This window comes from Balearica regulorum, chromosome 17 (genome assembly GCF_011004875.1).
Source record: "Balearica regulorum gibbericeps isolate bBalReg1 chromosome 17, bBalReg1.pri, whole genome shotgun sequence".
NCBI lineage: Eukaryota > Metazoa > Chordata > Aves > Gruiformes > Gruidae > Balearica > Balearica regulorum.
In genome coordinates, this window is record NC_046200.1 from 4658598 (window position 1) to 4679758 (window position 21161).

At 51.1% G+C, this 21161-nt stretch overlaps 1 protein-coding gene across 3 annotated transcripts; it reads right to left on the bottom strand.

Annotated features, from left to right (window-relative positions):
• Positions 1-769: 769 nt before the first annotated feature.
• On the bottom strand, positions 770-20782 carry SCARB1 (scavenger receptor class B member 1). Of its 3 annotated transcripts, none has more exons than XM_075769414.1 (12): positions 20585-20781; positions 16825-16982; positions 14965-15106; positions 14289-14492; positions 13881-13976; positions 13171-13283; positions 11033-11199; positions 10248-10366; positions 8498-8571; positions 7536-7587; positions 6892-7038; positions 770-1281 (listed from the first exon to the last, which is right to left on the bottom strand). In XM_075769414.1, the coding sequence occupies exons 1-12, from the start codon at positions 20702-20704 to the stop codon at positions 1159-1161; spliced, it is 1515 nt and encodes a 504-aa protein (XP_075625529.1). In that variant the 5' UTR covers positions 20705-20781; the 3' UTR covers positions 770-1158. The 3 variants fall into 3 exon arrangements, with proteins under 3 accessions (XP_075625529.1, XP_075625530.1, XP_075625531.1); XM_075769415.1 differs by lacking the exon at positions 770-1281 and adding an exon at positions 3813-3986 and having other exon boundaries at positions 20585-20782; XM_075769416.1 differs by lacking the exon at positions 770-1281 and adding an exon at positions 4435-4583 and having other exon boundaries at positions 20585-20782.
• Between the last annotated feature and the right edge of the window lie 379 nt (positions 20783-21161).

A 21161-nucleotide genomic window follows, 5' to 3' on the forward strand; every position in this document is an offset into this window, starting at 1 on the left:
CCCCGGTTCCTGGGTGGAAGCAGGGAAGGCAGGAGTGGTAGACAACTACTGCTGGGTAGTTAGCCAGGAATATCTCTGGGCTTTCCCACTAATGAGTGACCCCAGCCCACCCACCCCACAGCTAACATCCAGCCCCAGATCCTCCAAGACATCACTTCAGAAATCTGCAATATTTTACTCAAAACCTACTAAGGCCATTGCTACTTTCATGATTGCACATAGCTTCCTCCATCTCAACAGCACAAATATCCTTGTTAACGCTCAAGGAGAGGGTCAAGCTTCTGCCTGCTCCCTTCTTGTGCGCAGGCAGCATGGGCAGAGCAACGCGATGGCCTCCCAGCACAGACGGCGCGCGGCCAAAGAGCTGACCCTGGATGGCTGAGCGGGCAGCAGGGACAACTGTCAGGAGCAGAGTGACAGGTCAGATGTCCCATCAAGTTTTTGGCAAGGCTCATCTCAGTCACCTAAAGCAAGGCTAAGTAAAAGGGCTCTGGACTGGAATTGCTGGAGCGCAAGGTCATGGCACAGACTTGGGGCTTTAGAAGTCACCACTTTTGAAGTAAAGGCTGGAGCAGCCCCAGGTGGGCTCCAGGCACCCTGGGAAGTCTTTAGGAGAGACATCACTGGAGTGACAGCACCCAGAATTGATTTGCAGTGTAGTTCAGTCACATCAAGTGGCAATAAAACTGTGAGTAGCTTCAGGATAGCAAGCCCCATTGGCGTGAGATGAACAGTGGCTTTTAAAAAGATCACTAAATCCCATCAGTGCTACAGATACAAACCTCATTTATTTTAAAGGCTCCTATTAAAGTGCCTGTTATTCCTAGCAACAGGCAGTTTTAAATTGCAAAATAACTTCTCGGATCAGCCAGCAACCATCTTCATTCCCGCTGGCCCATAGGGAGAGAGGGGCCATGGCAAACGCCAGCCCCTTGGGGACAAGGGCTCTGGAGCACTGTATTTCGGGTGTCTGGATGAGGTCCCCTGTGCATGGGAGTGCCGGTGCAGCAGTGCTGTCCCGTGGCTTTCCCACGGTGTGCTGGGTCTCCGTTGAGTTGCCCAGGACGACTTCACCTTCCAGAGACCTCTGGGGATCCAAAGCAGGTCTCTCCCCCAGCACTGACGTGTCCTGGTGGGAAACGTGCCAGGGATGGCGGCTCAGGCTTCGGTGTCGTCCTGGCTCAGCGTGCCAGCGTCGTGTAGGAGTGGCGTTGTCTCGGAGGGAGGGGAGGGTTGGCTCTGCGTGGCAGGGTGGCATGGGCTCTTCTCGGCGGTGGTTCTCTGAAGAAGAGAGGACAGCGGTTACAGCCAAGCACTCGGCGGTGGCACTGTGGTCAGACCTTATAGTGCACGCATCTCGCCACATCCCCACTTGGGACACACGTGCCCCAAACCTCTTGGACTTTCACGTGGCCAAGAACCATTTTCTGAAGGCGTCTTAAATGGAAGATTTTTGCATCCCCTCCCCTAACAAAATGAAGTTATTCCCATTCCTGCCCACTGATCCTTGTAACACCCCCCAACGCCCAGCCTGAAGAGCTGTGTCACCAAGTAGAGGAGTTATGGGACAAAGTCAGCAAGCTACACAGCGTCAGAGAAGATGAAAGGGAGATGGACAGGGTCTTCTCAGGGACACAACAGCTTGAAGACCCCCAGATCCCAGCTGCATAGACACAGACAGCACCCGTCCCTACTGTAATGGTACGTGCAACCTCTGGGGAAGGTGAAAGATGGAAGCTAGTGCCTTCTGGTATCAAGAGGAAGGCTTACAACTACGAAATAGGTTCACCACCCTCAAAGTTGACGAGGAGCCAGATATGCTTTTTCAAGCAAAACACGTGGGGCCCCCTGACCCCAAATCACGCAAGACCCCCAGGAGGAAGCAGCAAGCGACAGCAGCAGGTCACTCCTTGCTTCTAGGGACAGAGGCACCCATCTGTCATCTCGAGACATTGACCTGGATCCAGGGTGTTGTGGAGGGACTGCGAGGCTTATCTAACCCCTTGACTGTTACCCACTGCTGCTGCTGTGTGGGCACCAATGATACCGCCAGAGCAGGAAGCATCAGAAGTGACTACAGAGCTCAGGTGAGGGGGAGATAGGGCAAAAAAGCTGATTGATATTCAAGGATCACCTCCTCCGAGCTCAAGAGTGGTCCATCCCAACAAGCAACCCAAGTCAGGCAAAAATGCCAGGAGTCCTGCATAGATGAACAAGGAGCTCCTGGCCAATATCAAATGCAAAAAGGAAGCATACAGAAGGTGGAAGTAGGGACAGGTAAACTGGCAGGAATACAGAGGCACTCTCCCAGCATGCAGGGATGAAGTTAGGAAAGCCAAAGCCCAGCTGGAATTGAATCTGGCCAGAGATGTCAGAGACAAGAACAGCTTCTGTAAGTACACATGTGACAAAAGGAAGGCTAGGGGACATGCAGGCCTGTTGCAGGGGACCCCAGAGACCAGAGGAAAGTCTGGAGCAAGGAAGACATACCCTTGGTGGAAGAGGATGAGATCAGAGAATACATGAGCAAACTATTCATACATAAATCCATGGACCCTGATGGGATGCACCCGTAAGTGCTGAGGGAGCTGGCTCATGTCATTGCCATGCCACTCCCCATAATCTTTGAACAATCATGACAATTGGGAGAGGTGCCCAAAGACCGTAGGAAAGCAATTGTCACACCTATCTTGAAGTTCAAGGAGGATGACCCAGGGAACTACAGGCCAGTCAGCCTCCCTTCAATCCTTGGGAAGGTGACCAAGTAGCTAATCCTAGGAATCATTTCCAGGCACATGAAGGACAAGAAAGTCATCAGCACAGCTTCACCAACCTGATACACTTCTATGATGAAATGAATGGCTTGGTAGATGAGGGGAGAGAGTAGTGGATATTGTCTACCTGGACTTCAGTAAGACTTTCAACGCTGTCTCCCATAAGATCCTCACAGAGAAGCTATGAAGTATGGGCTGCATGAGCAGACAGCGAAGGGAATTGAAAACTGGCTGAACAGCCAGGCCCAGAGGGTCACGATCAGTGGCATGAAGCCTAGTTGGAGGCCAGTAACCAGCAGCATACACCAAGGGTCAATACTGGGTCCAGTCCTGTTTAACATCTTTATTAATGATCCGCAAGTTTGCTGATGACACAAAACCAAGGGTCATGATGCCCTCCAGAGGGACCTCAACAGGCTGGAGAAATGGGCTGGCAGGAACCTCATGAGGTTCAAGAGGAGGATGTGCAAAGTCTTGCAGCTGGGGAAGAACAATCCCATGCACCAGTGCATGCTAAGGATCACCCAACTCTTAAGCAGCTTGGCAGAGACGGACTTGAGGGTCTTGGTGGACATCAAATTGAACATCAGCAAGCAGCATATGTGTATAGTAAAGGTAGCTAACTGTGTCCTGGGCTGCATTAGGAGCGTTGCCAGCAGGCTGAGGGAGGTGATCCTTCCCCTCTTCTCACCACTGGTGAGGCCACACATGGAGTACTGTGCCCAGTTCTGGGCTTCCCAGAACAAGAAAAATGGAGCTTCTAGAAAGGGCCACTACAATGATTAAGGGACTGGAGCATCTTGTATGTGAGCAAAGGCCAAGAGAGCTGGGACTGTTTAGCCTAGAGAAGAGAAGGCTCCAGGGAATCTTACCAATGTATACAAGTATCTGAAGGGAAGGTGTAAATACAGAGCTGGACTCTTCTCAGTGGTGTCCAGGGGACAGGAAGAGAGCCAACAGGCATGAACTTAATACAGGAGATTCCATCTGAACATTAAGAAACACTTTTTTTTTTTTTTAACTCTGAAAACTGTAAAAACTGGAACAGGTTGCCCAGAGAGGTTGGGGAATCTCCATCCTTGGAGATATTAAGAGACATCTGGACATGGTCCTGGGCAAACGGCTCTAGGTGACCCTGCTTGAGCAGGGGGGATGGACTAGATTACTTCCAGAGGTCCCTTCCAACCTCAACGATTCAGTGATTTTGTGATCCTGTAATACAAACCCAAATGTTTTATACATCAGAAATTCCCTTTCTGTCGAGGCTCCCTGCATGCAGGAGGGGAGCGACACCCACCAGCTGACTACCTCTGTTACCCCCATAAGCTTTTACCCATTTAAAAACTTACCTCTGGATCTCAACCACTTGGAGGGGGAGGAAAGTTGAGAAAAGTGTTCCCTCACCACCAACCCTACTTTTCACCTGCTGATAATATTGGGGCTGCAGATCAGGTACACCAGGAGAAACAATAAAAGCACGTGCTTGCAGCCTGGTTAGGTGTGAGTATTAAAACATCTAAATTGCCCTGAACAAAGCCATGAGACAACATCATCGTATCAAAGCTTGCCAAGAGGACATATCCAGTAGATGTGGAGAGTAAACATTTCCATTTGATTGGTTTTAAGCAAAGCTTAATCAAATCAGGATGAGAGAAGAGTGTGTTACCTTAACGGGGTACCCACCTACAGTCTGGCTTCCCGCAACACCATCCCCTTAACCGGAGGCAGCTTTTTGGCAGAGGTGGCCTGGTTGGCCTTATTACTGTCTGAGTTCTTTTTATTGCTACTCCAAAATAAAGAGCATTTTTCCTAGAAGACAATCAGGCTAGTTTATGGTGCACTTGGACATGAATTCCACGATGGTTCCAATTTTAGGAGGAGATTTAAAAAAAAAAATCACTGTTTAAATAGAATCTAGTTATTAATGAAGATTTCAAAATTTAGGTTCAACTAAACCCTAGTTAAGATTTCGGTCAATGCCAAGCCAGTTTTGGAATGGTCTGTTTGCCTTTTAAATGCGTCACCACGCAGGCTTTAGGCCACGTTAGCCGAGCGCGACACTGCTGCACGTGGGCGTGTTTTACGCCTGTACAGATTTACACATTTCTTAGAAGTGCAGGTCAAACAGATGCATCTCAGACTGGCCCCGCTATACACTAGACTAAAATTTAAGTGTTTCACAGTACCTCATCTGGACTGGGGTTAGAGCACACTGCTCCCTCCAGAAGCCAGAGGCGCACAAGGTACTCCAGGAAGGAGTTGGCTTCAGAAGACCTTCACGCTGGCAGACACGTGAAGGCGTGGACAATGCCCCGCTCAGTGTCCCCTCTGACATCGCCTGTGACTTCAAGAGGGAGGACTGCGCGTGATTAAGCAATCATCGCTAGATCAGCAACACTTCAATCAAATGAGGAACACACCTTGGCTGCAAATTGCTGTCTTCCAGTTTACAAGCTCTTATCTAGTCATTAGGCAGAGACTTTCATGTGCTGTTGCACAGCTACCTTAGAGATTTATAAGGTCATTGAGGCTTTTTAATCACTTTCCACATAGTCAGGCATTTCCTGCAGTTGATTTTTCATTCTGGCACTCCACGACACTTTTGGCTGAGCAGCCAAACGCAGCTGGCTTATGCCTGGCTTTGGGATATTTCACAAGCACATGTGCAGTTGAGTGAATTTAAAATCCAGCTTTTCTTCCTGACCCCTTCTGGCATGGTTAAGGCTCTTTGATACCAGGAACAAAGACTAGCACAAAGCAGGGTGAGGAAATGCCAGCCCAGGGCTGCACAAGGTTTTAGCAATAGCTGCCCAGCAAATACTGACATTTTTCAGATACGCGGGTGCTACGCAGCAGAGCGAAGTTCCGCGTTTGCCGAAGCAGAGAGGTTCGGCACACAAAGCCCGACCACCTCGGGAGCGCAGCAAGGTTTAAGACTGAGCCCTCGGCCCTAGCATCGCTCCCACCCTGCAGGGAAGCACATGGAGGAACAAGGGGATTTGGGATCATGTGTTTAAGTCAATTAAGCAGTTGTAGGCTTGGTTAAAATCCCATTATGCGATACTCTGAGAACCCTGGTGCTATTTGAAGTGGGTTTGCATTAGCGTTTCAGTAAGGGCAGTTACAGGAGGTTGAGCAAAGCAGCCCCTCGCACGTGCTCTCCCCACAGTCCACTCTCATCCTAAGCATTGCCTTTTTATCCCCATAAGTAGCCTCTTCCACAGCTTTAGAGCCAGCTCAAGCTGTTTGACTATAGCGCAAAACTAAATAAGCTTGCTTTGATATACGTTAGGGAGCTAGATCTCTACTTCAAGAGCTAAAGCTTTTACCGAGCTCAGTGTTATCAGATGAACGTTTTGGAGCTGGAGCCACAGATCTCCATCAAGTGTTTTAGCTGTTTTATATTCTGTCCTTAGAGCTCAGGCCAGACTTGTGCGCCAGCCAGGCACCCTCACTGCCCTGCCCATCGTGGGATGACTTCTACCCAGCTGCCACCTCCCTGCAGCCTTCAAAGGTCTTTGCTTCTCAGTAAGCCCAGATCCTCAAAGGCCCAGAGGGTTTAACTTCCAGAGCTACCTGGAGTAGTTTATGGGGAAACAAGTGAGTTTCAGGGGAAAAAAACCAGGTCCAGTCTGGGTTGAGAAGCAGCCACGGTGTCTGTGTCCCTTCTGCAAGAACACAGCAACCGCATTTCGTTTGTGAACAAGCTGCACTCAAGTAGCTACATCCCCTTGAGAAGGCTCTGTTCTGATTAGAAACCCGTTGGGACCCTGCAGGGACGCACAGATTTGTGCAACAGCACAGACCTGCTGCTTTCCGCGGAGGCTGGGTCAACGAGCTAGGCTTACTCTCATTAGCTGGATGAGCTGAGAAATGCCTCCTCCTACAGGAACCTGCTTCCATCACTGTTGTGCACCGATACGGCCTTTTATGTTATCTATTTGCAGCCCAGTTTCTAGATGGCTGAGGAAGTCCTGCTACGTGCTGGCACCATTAGGACACCATGGCATCAGCCAGTGTTTCCTCAGGAGCGTTAGATTGTCAGCCCAATCTACATCATCTGATTAAGTTTGATTTGACTAACAGCATTTCCCATTAGACATCTGCAAATTCTTACCTGACTTGTTGCCATGAGTACGGCTGCTGAGATAATGAGCGGGACGCTCAGCCCAAGGAAGATATACTGCAGGTAGTTCAGCACGGACGGGATCAGCACCAGGTTGGTGTAAAACTGCTTTAGGACTGAGCCTTCAATAGATCCGCTCTGCTCAAATAAAAAAAAAAATTAAAAAAAAAAAAAAAAAAAAAGAGTTGTTAGTGGCATTTCCCTCTCATCCAGGGCTGAGAAAGACCAGCTGCACAACTCCTCTCCCACCACAAATTAGGGAATTTATGCAAGATTCAGTCAGGCTAGAAGCTTTTACTCAATAGTTGGAGTCAGGGGGACACGCACGCAGCTGGAGACTGCTCTCCCTCACCCACATCAGCATAGGGATGCCGGCAGCTCTGTTCTGGGCTCTGTTTAACCCCACATCTAGGACAGAGCTGGAGGTTTAACCAAGTATAGTGCAAGGTTTGTTCGGCTCAGAAAGATTAACAACATAGCCGAGGATTGCAAAGCCTTCTGTTGGTGCTTAATTAGTCTGGCTGGCTTAATGGTTTCTCCAAAGTGGAGTTTCCCCAGCCCTGTGTGACGGGGACGCAGCTTCCCCCCTCCTGCAGGAGAGGCTCTGCAGGATCAGGTCGAGGAAGGCAGCTCACCTCTGCAAACCACAGCAGCGGCAGGACCACTGGCTTAATCTTCCCTGTTTGACTGGGGGGAAGAAAAAAAAAATAGTAAATACAGACCCTTACATTTCTGGTTGATCAGGCTACAATTACTGTCTTAATTCTTCCCAAAGGCATGGGTCCGAGCCTGATAGCGGCTGGGAAACCAGTGCAAGGAGGCAGCAATTCCTGCTGCTTCAGTGAGCTGCTCGCCCCTGGAGGGACCGGGTCCAGCTCGGGCCGTTCCTGCAGGAGCAGAGCCTACGCCTCCGTTCATACTCAACTGCCTGACGAGAGCCGTAAGCGCCAGCCCAAATCTGGGCTCCAGGGACATGCACTCAGTGAACTGGAACGCTAAACTCCACGCAGATCCGAGGTATCTGTCACCTGCATGGTACTACAGGGTGGTGCAGCCAAGTTCACAGCATCGGGGCTGTCTGCTGGCGTACACAATTGAGCCAAGGCAGCAAGTCCATGCTCCCACCCTTGTGGGTATTTAACATCAGGCACCACCCAACTGTTACAGAGCCCTTCTGTTTGCTTTCATATAGAGCTGAAAGCATCTTTTTTTTGGACACGGACTTCAACTGTCAACCTTGTGGACAGAGCAAGTTTTGCCCCTCCAGGTTGGACGTAACACCTTCTGAGCAGCAGCACAGAGCAGGCGAACCGCTCCTGCGCCTCGCCAGGAGGAACAGTCCATCAGCTGTGCAGGAACGCCGCAGGAGCCAAGCAAACAGGCAGCCACACGCTGTACAGCTAAAGGATGGCAGTTTGAGGTCACTGCAATAGCTGACGTTCCACCACATGAGCTAGCTGGCTTCTGCAACTGTGACGACTGGTTATGTAAAAACTGCTTTGTCTTTGGGGAGAGCAAACTCTGCAGCGATCCCAGCACCAGCAGCACTCCCTGCCTGAGAAAGGCAGATGGCCATTTCTAGAAGGTGACTACTTACATTATACCAGACACCTGCTTTATGTACAGGTTCAGCTGGAGCTTGATGGAGCAATTCATGGGGATGCCCGTCATCTGCATAGGAAGAGACCAACCGGTTCATCAGTACAGCCAACATTTGTCTGGAGAGCTTTGCAGAAGAGCAGCCCCTTGCTTTCCATCACAGCTACTTTGGGTGCCAGCTTCCAGAGCAATGGATCGGATCATCCAGAGATCCACTGCAGTCACCACACACGAGACCAGGAGTGTGGCTGTAGTTTCCACCAAAGCACAAGCATCGGTCAACCAGGCACCAGTTCCCAGGCTCTGGGGATGACTGCTCACAGAGGGACAGCACCGTCCCCGTGAGTTTGCAGTCTATCCCCTTCACTTGGACGCTCATCAGCCAGCGAGACTGTTGGACACAGCAGCATCCAGAAGGGAGCACCTCCCTTGGGGAGGTCTGAAGGCACGAAGCTAACCTGAGCAGACAGGGCTGCTGCAGAAGGCAGCACACATTCAGCTGGCAGACAGCATGAACCAGGGAGGTGCTGTGTGACCCAGGGCGTCTGGGACTGAACCTAGACAAGTTCAAATTACCAAGTAGCATAGGCAACCTGTAAGTGACTCCCTAGGCAAGGTCTTTTAATAGCAACTTCAGTGGTTTTGGAAGCCTGATGAGCCTCTTCTGTGTTCATCCTACCAGCAGCAGGATGGAAACAACAATACAAATGATTCATGCACACAGCAAAGGACAAAACATTTCCCATAACTAGGGGAACAGCCACTGTCCAGCAACACCCCAAGACCACCACAACACCACACTTCAAAGCTGGTCTTGTTGACACCCATTAAGGCATTGGTTTCTCATGACACTGCAGTTTTGTAACACATTAAGGGCAGAGAGTGTTTGTTGGAACGCCCCTGTTTGTACTCAGCAGGCTGCAGCTAGATAAGAATATAGTTAATTGTGCTGTTATCAGTAGATGTTTGATACTGTAATAAACTTAATTAGATTTCCATAACTGTGATAAGAGAAGCAGAGAGAACCCAATTCCTAGATGAGAAGCATAGCTTACCTTACCTCAAGAGAGGGACTGGTTTCTTGCTTGAGCAAACATCATTGAATGTTTGGAAGATCTGACCACATGTAACACAGGCCATCAGCAGCTGGGATAATGATGGCTTGGGACACCCCACCTCATCACCAGTGGAGGGGTGACTTCACCCTTATGCCACAGATACGTGAGAAGTGTAACACAGCCGCAGTTCAGTGCTAAAGCAGCCAGTTAGATAGGCAGGTTGAGAGACTGGAAGAAGCCAGCCCAAAAAATGGTAGCAACAGCTTCAGCTACAGTGTGGTCTTCAGACTTTGCCCGTCAGCTCTCATGGCAATCTGTGTTTGCAGATTTGGGGCGTACCTGGGCTGCTGCTAGGTACACCTCCTGGTGTTATAGACCTGAGTCAGTGGAAAGAACTTGACTGTGCTTATCAAAACAATTATGCTTATAATTAGTTCTGCAATTCTCTAGAAGCCAGGCTAATTACTCAATTAGTTTATGGCTTTGACATTTTTATCTGCACATGTCCTCGCCAGTCTTTGCACTATGGAACCAGCTCAAATCAGTGCCACGAGAGCAGAGTGAGGCCACCACTCAGCCGGTGGCAGACTCCCCGCCTCAGCCCGGCTGGACCCCCGGGGTGAGATGAGACTCATCTGCAGGGTGAGATGAGACTCATCTGCAGGGTGAGGACCCCCCAGGCTCACTCACCGGGTGCACATCGAGGAAGAGCGCGTGCTGGTCCTTGCTGGGGTGGAGGCCTTCAACGGCGTTCACCAGGGCTGGGTCCGCATTGTAGAAGTGAGGATGGGAAATGAACATCGGTGCATCTGGATGAGAACAAAGACACTTTAAGTTCATCCAAACCCATCTGAGACTTTTTTTTTTTTTTTTAATGTTTTTAAGCCATTGCAGCACTTGTTCTGAACAGGCTTTTATACTTTTCTCCTCCCAACCAGAAAGCTCCTTCCCTTCCCTCCCTGCAGCGTATTCCATCGCTCTGGGAGGGATAAGACCCAGTGTTTAAGCCACCCTCTCCCCACCACGCACCACGCAATGCCATGGTAACTCGCTGTACCCAGACACAGGTTAGGACACCAAGTTTGAATTCTCACTCTTGCATGACCTGCACTCAGCGTCCAAAGTTAACATTTAATTTGGCAGTTACACGTCCTGCCTCTTCCTACCCTTGCTCCCCTGCCTGCTTCCTCCCCAGCCCGGGAGACGCAGCGCTCCCACCCTATCCTTGGGCATTCCCACAAACGCCAGGCTGTCGTAGGGCCGCGGACCAAGGGGACTTCGCGCACGAGGATTTTCCCTCTTTGCCGAGATGCCTGTGGGACTGCAAGCGAGAATGCCGTGCACGCAGACCCCGGCGGTACCTTTTAGCGCTCCGGCAGATAGCAGAGCCGAATTTGCAGACAGCCAAGCCTGTATGACATCCCTACAGTTTACTATTGGTACGGCAGGGAGAGCCCGGGGAGGAAAGCACTTACTCAGCCTACAGGTACTGACGTTCAGGATGCCGGACTGCATGCAGGGGCAGAAGCCTTCGTTGGGCGGATAGTCCGTGCCATTGGCAAAGAGAGTTTTTGGTGCCACAAAGCGATAGGTGGGCACACCCTTGAACTTTCCAGACCGCTCATACACCAGTGTCATGGATCTGCAAGGGTTTCAGTGGAGAAGGATCAGGGTTAGCCAACAGGTTCCCAGCCCAGAACCGGGCTCTTATCTTCGCTGGATAAGATGCAGTTGAAACATAACTTAGACTTTGAGATCAAGATAAACACTCGGAGCAGCGCTCTGGATGGGGAATGAGTATTTAAGCCATTTGCTTTCCATGTTTTAAGCACAGATAAAGGGCTGGTCAGGACTAGTTATGGAGAGAAACCGCAGGCTTAAGTCTGTTTGCAGTATCCAGATGAGATTTGTTTGAAGGCATGTAGTAATCCCCAGGGCTGCCCTCCAAGAGATAATACCCTCTTTGTGCAAGCCTCAGCTCTGAGGTAGAAGTGCTCTGTCACAGGGGACGGACACCAGCTAAATCTCTTTTGCAGCACAACTCCAGCACATAGGCTGTCAGGGGAGAGGAAAATTCTATCTTATGAGCTACATTATGCAGCAAGATTCTTTTCCTGATACAACAGGCTAGTGATGCTAAGCGGCATTATTGCTACCAGCTGGTCAGGACACGTGCAAGTTTCCAGGAGGGAAGTTTGCTTCCTTCACACGCGTTCCTTCGAGTGAGGCTCGCAGGGATGCAGACAGCCGTGGTGAGCCAAGGGGGATGCTTCTTCGTACAGCTGCCTTCTGACACCGGGAACAACGATGGAGGATTCAGGGCATGTTCAGCAGCTACATGCATGCCTCTCCGCTGCACTCACCTTCCAGCAAGGAGGCAGAGGCTGCTGCAGCACATCAGCAGGATAAAGCCTTGCTTAGCTTGCAGGGACACCCAGGTAGTTGTGTCTCAGCATCAGCTGCGCTCAACGTGCCAGCAGCACAGGAGATGAGCCATCCCACGCCTTCCCTGCCCACAGCTGCCTGCCCTGCAGCAAGGCAGATATGCTCTATCAGCTGTTGGTGACTCCTGCCTAGCCAGCTGGGCTAGCGGAGAGGCGGAGATTTGGGAGAACGGTCAGCGCTGCCTGGTGAAGAGGCAGGGCCACTTCCTCCACAGCACCGTCCTGCGGGAACCTCCCATGCCAACAAGAAACCAAGCTTGCTTTCCTCCACTTTATGCCTTGCCTGGAATCATGCTTTGTTCCCTACAAGATTTCTGTAGTTTCACAGAAACTGGTGTGTGTATTTAAACTTTGATTACCGGTAAACTTCCCGGGTAAGTCCGTGGCTCCAGGTCATTTTGGTATTTGCTGATGTCCCTTGTGTACAGAAATTCCTGCACTAATACTTGGCTCAGCTGACTTTGCTGAAGAGGTCATTGTTCTCTATTCTGCATGAGCACTTGCTTGTTTTGCAGCACTATCTACAAAGCCTGAATGAACATTATCTACCCCAAGCTGGGGACAGGGGTTTGTGCCACCGCCTGCCTCCTGGCCTCCCCTCCTTCCAGCCCGGGGCAGTTTCCACCCAGGCAGGCTCTGCAGGGTACTTTAACCCCTGCGTGATCAGCGAAGGTCGGCGTGTCTTAGACAGGACAGACATGACAGCAGTGCATGAACTAGGCAGCAAAAAAAACAAAAAAGAAAGCAGCAGCAGCAGCCTGGAAACAGTGGCACAAGCCCCCCCAGCCCCCACCATCGCTTCTGCAAGCATTTAGTCAGCTGAAATAGTTCCGCAAATGGTTATAGCTGCATTTCCTTATGACAACTTTTACTTCTCCCTCTCATCTCCAACATCTTATCTAGACTGGTTATTTTCTACTGATTCAACATGGACAAGTTAGACTTCTCCAACGATCTGGAAGGTATTTATGAATACGACAAGACGCTGCTAATTAGACAACTACGCTGTTTGCAACGCTCAGATACTGCAACACTGAACTGCAGCTGAACTTCAACTACAGAAACTTGCCCCGAGCCCCCTGTGTCACTGCAGAGGGACTCTGTGCGCACAGGACGAGCGTTGCATCCCCTGCCAGCTGCACGGGGACAAGCTGGCAGCTGTGTCTCACCTGCAGGCATCGGGGCTGTAGAACTCCAGTGACGTTGGGGACATGAACGGTGGCCACATCTCCCCTGCGGTCCCGTTGATCATGTTGCACTCGTTGCTCCGCCAGTAGTTCACCTGCAGGACAGATGTAGAGAGAAGAGCTCAGAACGATGAGCTTGCTGAGAAGTTGGCTTCCACCCCTGCATGGGACATCCACCACTCTACACTGCTTCCACCGGAGCTTGAGATAGCGACACTGAAGAGCTTCAAGGTCTTTCCCATTCAAAGATCTGCCCGATTAATGGAAAAACAGGACAAGATCCCCCTGTCCCGACTGCTCCTGCAGTGGGTGATCTGTAGATTCAGTTGATTTTAGTTAGCAGTGCAATTCCACAAGGGAAGAATAAGCATGTCTAACAAGGACATTTAAATAACACCGTAACACAGGCCACAGGAACCTGGGACTTCAACCATTAGAAGCAGCCAGCTCCATCAGCATTTCAGGGGAGTCCAAGTGACACTGATGATAAGCTGATGTCGTTTCATGACAAGACTTGTCATATGGCTGCCTTCCGGCCATCTGCTAGAACAGAAGTTGCAGCAGTTGATGTCCCACAGAAATTTGCCTTCAAACCTATGACCCAGAGATACAACAGCACTGAGAGCTTTCAGTTTATCTTGCCTTAGAGCAGGCATTGCTCCCATATTAGAGGTTTGCTGCCTGACACTTACCTTCTTCAGTCCATTCCATGAATCCACTATGTGAACCCTACTGATGTTCTTCATGCCCGTGTTCACCGTGAACAGTCCTGAATCAGAGTTGTTAAACTGCAGAGAGAAGAAACTAACTTTTAATCCATTACACGCAGCAAGACTGCAATATGTTAATGACTTTGCATGCTTCGTCAGCTCTAGGGGTGCTTCACACTGGAAGCTACTGAACTTTTACTTGTGTCAGTTGTCAGCGACAGCTTCCAACGCATGCATTTCTGCTGGAGGGGAGAATTAAGGCAGCCTTACACAACCACCGCCAGCTACACACCGCTGCTCCAAACAGTTTGTGTTGGGGATAGCCCAGACACTCAATCCTAAGACCAATATTGCTGTGATTTTAGTGTTCCCAAGCAACAGTTTATTTACCTCCATAAATAAGCCAAATTTCCCCTTGAAAGGGATCAGGCCAGGAACAATTGCATTTATTGCGTCTATAAGAGGGTCTTCATACCCCCACATGATCTCCCCCACTGTCAGGTTCATGAATGCCTCCTGTTTCAGGCCAGCCAGGGCTCCACTCAGTAAAAGCTTCACAAAGGTTGGCAGGTTTTCCACCATTACAGCCGCTCCCTGGGAAAAAAAAAAAACAACAAAACAACCCCAAACCTCTGAGGTGAGAGCTCCATCTTTACCAAAGAGGAAGCAATGCATCTTTGGTGCTCAACAAAGTCTTTCTGCTGCACTGATCTATAGCCCTGGAGAAATCCATTGGACAAACTGAGGTTCATCATTTATCCCCAGTTTGGTAAGAAAGCAGTTGAGGGCTCACAGGCTTCATTTCCCCAGAGGACACTCAGACCAGGTTGCAGACTTGAGCCCAGCCACTTTGCCAGCCCCTCTGCACACTCTGCTTTTGGAAGGGTAACAGCCCAACAGAACAACCAACACCCAGAAAGCAGAAAACTGCTTTTTATAAGCTTAACCACCTCATGGCTTGATTAGCCTTAAGCCCTACAAGAAAGTAAGCTTCGAGTCACATTGGGCATCATCGCCCTCCCTGCAAGCTCAGAAGTTGGTACCCAACCAGGGAGCAAGTTCTTACCATCATCAAAATGTTTGGCACAATGATGTACTCTTCTTCACTGCCGTTGGACAGGTGTGGCTGGAAGAAGAGTTTCCGGTACTCCAGGAAGGAGACGGTGTCATTGTCATGGAACGTGATATTTGTTTTATACCTGAACTCTCTGCAAAGAGATAGGAGAGATCATGGGAACCTTCCCCCATGCAGTGCCCCTGCGATGCCTGTGAAGCAAGGATGGGCTGCACAGGCCTGGGCTTGCTTCTGAAGAACAGAGGAGGGAGACTGAACCCCAGGAAGAAGCCATGGGACAGCAGGGGAGGCAGCATGCCCGGGAACAGGCGGTGTCGACCTCACACCCTGACCAGGGTTAGGGTCTGGCAGGAGGAGATGGCAGCCTGGGAGTGAGGTAACCCTGACAGATGGGATTCTGCAGCAACTTGCAGACACCAAGCGTTTCTTCCCAGCTGACAAGAAGTCTGAGACAAAAGCATAAATCCCCTCTGTCACTTCACCTACAGCAGTTGAAAAGCCCAGCCCTATCAGAGACATGCCCAGATAAGCAGACCTACACCAACCCACACGCCAAAGCAACCTGCAAAACAGGAGAGGACCAAACAAGATGGCACAAGCCCCACCAACAAGCCCACACTGATTTGCCCCAGAGCTCCCTACTGGCTCCCAGGTTCAGGACAGCTCAACCCTCCACGCAGCATCATGGCTCTCCTGCTCCTCAGGCTTCGGGCCATACCACCTCCTGCACACTGCCCAGCGCCACTCCGCTCCGTGCCACGGGGCGGCCCAGTCTCACGGGTACTGCGATGCTCCACAGTAGCATGAGGTTGTCCCCAACATCATGAGCCTGTTACCGCTCCCGAGGGAACAGCCCACCGGCAAAACCAAAGTTCTTTATTGTGGAGCCTCTGTTTTATGGCCCACATTAGGGAAGGGCACTAATCTTGCTCAGCAGGAACACAAGGACACTAATAAGCTTTGTCCCTTTGTTTATTCTTATTTCCAGTAAGTGAAGCCTTTTCCCCAAGCCAAGCGACTGTGATCACAACATACAGAATCCACATGGTCTTATGGTGTGACCTGGCAAGCCCAGGGGAAACAAGGGCATATACGTTCTGCCAGGTTTCTCCCCAGCGCTACTCAAACAGCTTTGGATTAAACCAGTAATCTTCCCACATGAGCTTGCTTAGACTGCTGACCTGACTTTGCCTACATGTGTGGGCACTAATGTGTTGAATATCACTATTTATGGGTAAGTTCACACACTCAACATCACCTCACATTCCAGGTCCAGAGGAGCCTCTGGGGCTTCAGCCACAGCACATAGACCCAGCCCCACTTTAGGTGGGCCTGAGTAAGTTTTAGTGCTCCATACTGGTTCTCATAACCAGAGCATTCACATTAGGCAGCTTCTGGGTCTCACGTTAGATAAGAGGTCTTAAGCCAATCCATGAAGTTTGATATTGAGGTGACTTCAGCTCTGGAGCTGGACTCTTAAATGCACAAAGATGGAACACGTCCACTCTGAAGATGAGGGTTGCCCACCACCACACCAACACCCCTCATGCCTGTGTTTGGAACGTATCAGCCCAGGCCTGGCTGCCCAACAGATCCCAGCACGGGACTGAGCTCCACAACTCTGTGAAGCACAGACCAGCCTTACCACCCCAGCAGCCAGAGGTCCTACTCGTGGTTTTCACAAGATCAGAGCAATTACAGCACATTTGGGTCGCTTTAAAACCTTAAGCTGCTGGACTCAACACCAAGTATGCTAATACCGTGCCCTCCTGGCAGAGGAGTCAGCCAGAAGCCTGGCAGGCAGCACGGTGGCCGGGCTCGCGCCTAGCTGGACCACAAGTTGTACCTGACCTGTAAACAAAGGGTCCACGCTCGTTCAGCACTGGCTTTGCTCCCTGGAGGACCTCCTTGGGGTTCAGCACTTCGAAGAAGTGCACTGACATGTAGAAAGGAACAGGAACGTCTTTCCACATGCTGAAGGAGATGCTGTTGGGGTCAATCCTGACATTCTGCAAGGACAAAAAAAAAAGAGTAAGGAGACACAACTCTTGGGCTTGGCGGCTGCAGCTAAGCACATCCATCCTTGGCTCCACGTCAGGCCCAGCCGAAGGCGGCAGTTCCAGCAGGGGTTCTCCAGAGGATCCAGGCACGTTATGCAGACTGAAACCAAGCCAGATCTAAACCAGGAACTCTTATGTATGCAGAAGCATCAAGTTCATGCCACAGGATGTCTGTAGCCTTATTTATTCAGGCTCAACTCTCCAGATCCTGCCCACAGGATTGTGGAGCTGTTTTGATGTGCTGGAGGCTTGCTCTGTGCTAGACAAGCCAGCACTGAATTATTCACGGCTCTGTGTGTTTGATTTGTCTGGCACAAACAACCCTGTCCCAAAGGCCCCCGCTCGCCTGCCAGGTTTGGCAGCTCCACGCAGCCAGAAGCAGGCGAGGGTTGGGAGGGGTGATGCTCATCCGTACAACTGTTTGGGTACCAGCGGGAAGGGCCCGCTAAATTCCCAAAAAGCGGATAGAGAACTGGGATGGCGACCCAGCTGTGTCCCAAGAGCACCATGCAGGACACCTTTGCTTCATCTCAGCTGCCATCCTGCGGTGACTCATAGCTGGTCATAAGGCAGGTCAAAGGCAATGAATGCATAATCCTGGTTTCCGTATCGCTGTCCTGTTTGCTGGGAAGTGCCTGCAGGAGCCCAAACGTTACTTAAGCCCTCACCAGCTCCCAGCACAGGAGCTGGCATCTGGGCTCATCTGGCTCCATTCCTCCCTGCCTCCCGGGGGCTGCCTTATGGACAGGAGCCTGTTCTTTCCTGAGCATTTATTTTGGGTGTGTTCCACCATAATCTTTGCTTCCTCTGCAAGCACAAGCCCTTGCCATGGTTAAGTAACCCAGCTCAATTATGGAAGCGGGTTTGATCCACTAATTGGTGAAAGCACGTCAGCATTATCCCGCTGCAGCTCAGCGGCGCACAACGGCTCTCCTGCCCTGGAACAGCTCGATCTGACTGTGCACGTATTTGCTCAGGGATTTCATGGAAAAGAAGCAGTCAGAGGACAAGAGAAACTCAGATTTTATTTAGCCTGCTTTACAATCCCTACTCCTGAGCATCCAGTAGAGTCTCAATCTGTTTTCCTTTACTCGCTTATTCTGTCCTGCACTCCCTGGATCCCTCATGGCATATGCATTTATTTATATAATATGTACACAGTCAGATGGAGCTGCAGCCCAGCTCCCTTTCTCAGCCCTCTCCCATCTGGGCACAGCAGCTCTAGGTATTCCACAGATGCTGCTAAACAAGATCTTCTTAACAGGGTAGCCTTAGAATTAAGCTACTTGTAGGTCAAACCAAACATGGTCATATGTCTGAAATAAAAATAGAGTATTTTTCACTTGGATGGGTTACAAAGTATCACTGAGATGTTTGACCCCTCCTGACCACACTGATCTCTGTTTCAGAGGAAGTGAAAGGAACTGGGTACTGCTCATCTCCTCCAGACAGGACCAGAGGAGCAGCAGCTCCATCCACAGTGCTCAAATCCCACTTCTCCGGGAGGGAGGCTTCAGCCACCCTGCTCAGTAAAACTGAGAGTTGAGGTTTCCTCTTCAGCTTGAGAGGAGCAGTCATGTTGTGCACAAGCACAACCTCAGTGTCAGACCTCATCCTCCACATCCTGTCACCACCATCCTCATCACCCTGTAACGGCGGGGACAGTGCTGTCGGTCTTCTCCCAGCTTTCAGGCTGGATGGCACAAGAGGTCCCAGGTGGAGCAGAAACCTTAAGTGGCAGATGGATGAGTCGATGCAGTCTCACTATGTTAAAGCTCATCTCTTAGGCAGGCCTGTGGCACTCCAGGTGCTTCCAGAAAAGCAACGTCCCCAGGTTTTACAGGGCCGATGCCGCAGGCAGCCTGGCTGCCAGGACAGCTGCCAATGCAGATTCAGTTTCTGCAAATGGAGCAGGAGATGGGCTCAAGTTCCCTGTTTCTACTGTGTGTTCCCCTACAGACTTTACTCAGATATCCTCAAAACTACCACCTCTCTGCAACTTTTCCATCAGGATACACCATCTTGACAGAGCTCAGGAAGCCCTGATGGCCAAACCAGCCTTCACCTGCCCAACCCCAGCCCCTTTTACCCATACCACTCCAAAGACCAACCCAGGAACTTCAGTAAGGCCCCAGATATTTCTCACCACCCCAGACACCATCACTCAGTTTTTGGTTTTTTTTTTTCCATTTCACATGTAAAGCCTCATAAGAGCTCGGGACCATTTTGGGTCATGCTGGAAATGTGGAAGTGAAGGGCTTGAGATAAAGGGAGGAAAACCAAGGGTTGATCTTTTCCTCATCTTCTGTTCTCACTGCAAGTTACTAGCATTTAGCTAATCAGGATTAGCTAGAAAGAGGGCAGAAAGGGTTTTGCACCAAGAACATCCCTCCTTTTCTGCAGGGGCCATTCAGCTTTTTATTTGCAGGTACCAGCTCCTGATGTCCATGAAACTGGACAAAGATTGACTTTTACTGCTTAAGCCACAGGACTGTCTGGCTTTGCCCAGCCAGCAGCACTTCCAGAGGACACATTGAAGTAGAAGTTCCTTTTTGGCAGAGACTTTGAGGCACATATAACCACAGCCATCGGCTGTGGGCTGCTTATTCACCTTTTTCATCATGAAGAGCATTTCCAGGTACTGACCCGCGTAGGTGCAAGCTTGAAGAAATGCCCAGGCAGGGAGCACATCTCCTTTGGGCAGGGAGAAGAAGGTTTGACTAAATGTGGGAATGAGCCAATTGGTTCATTACAGCAGGATAACCGGTGTCCTGGCAGCGAGGACAGGAGCACCGGTTCCCAAGATTGCACAGCACTTACTGAACAGACCAAGAACTCATCCACAGCCCCACATCTTAACCGTGGGGGACAAACACCCCTTCAGCCTCAGGACCTCCCTTCTGGGTAAGACAGGTCTTCAGAGAGGCAGCTCTTTAGATTTTTGGTCTAGGATGAGAGGATGACTTGGAGGTTGCTCCATGCACAAGGCTCCTCCAGAGCACTCCTGCACATCATCTGTCCCATTTCCAGTTCGGAAAGCATCTCACCAGGGTACATCTGAGCCTGGTAACCTGTACACGCGTTTACAAGAGGAGTGCTGCAGGTAAAGGCAGTAGGGACTGGAGGAGGGGCCGGTGCTCAGGCAATGCTCAGCCCAGCCCCACCAGCACTGTCACGCCAGCCAACTCCAGCTACGCAAAAAGCCTTTGCTAACCAGGGATGAGACCCCGTTCAGCCCAGGCACGTTTGCTGTAACCAAGGGTGGAATACCCCAAGCCCCGGTTTGCCCGCGCTAAGGCTGCTCCAAGCTGCAGCGGCGGCACCGGAGCCGAGACCCCTCGGCGCTGAGCTGCCTCGCACCGCTCTGCATTACGCTATACCAGCAAAACAAGCCCACGCACCAGCCCTAGCTGCGCACCGGCTCCAGCACACCGCCCCACCATCACCCCCGTACCTCGCACCGGCCCCCGCCTGCACACCAGCCCCACACCAAGCCCCCAGCCCCCCCCCGGAAACCCCCCCCCCAACAAACCAACCCCGGCCCTACTGACCTTGACAACCTGCTCCTTGACGATGACGGGCCCCACCAGCAGCAGGCAGACCCCCAGGATGGCGCAGAGCACCCCGGCCAGCCCCAGCCCCACCGACACGTTGCGCCGGGCCGCGGCCATGGCCGCAGAGCGAAGCCCGGAGCCCGCAGCCGCCGCCGCTTTATGCCCCCGCGGCAGGGCCCGGCCCGGCGCGGCGGAGGGGGCGTGGCCGGGGGCGTGGTCACGCATTAAGCCACGCCCACTCGCCCAGCGCACCCGGGGACCTGTGGAAAACAGACCCGCGGGTGTATGTATCGATATAAACCCGCATCCCGATAGATCAATATATTTAGATAAAAATACTTAGGAGGGTGTGTGTATACGCACACGTACGCACATATACGACTGGTAGCCCGCAGCCCGTGAGCCAAGGATCAACTCCAGACTCTCCCCGAGGAAGAAAATCATCCCTCAGCTCTTAACCCGCCCCTGGTTTTCCAAGGAATTGGGTCTTTTGTGTATCCTGTGCTCCTAAAGCGGCCCTGAATAAAAGCCTGGCAGAGGGTCGTTCCTAAAAGTGTCCAGAAGTCAGCAGAAA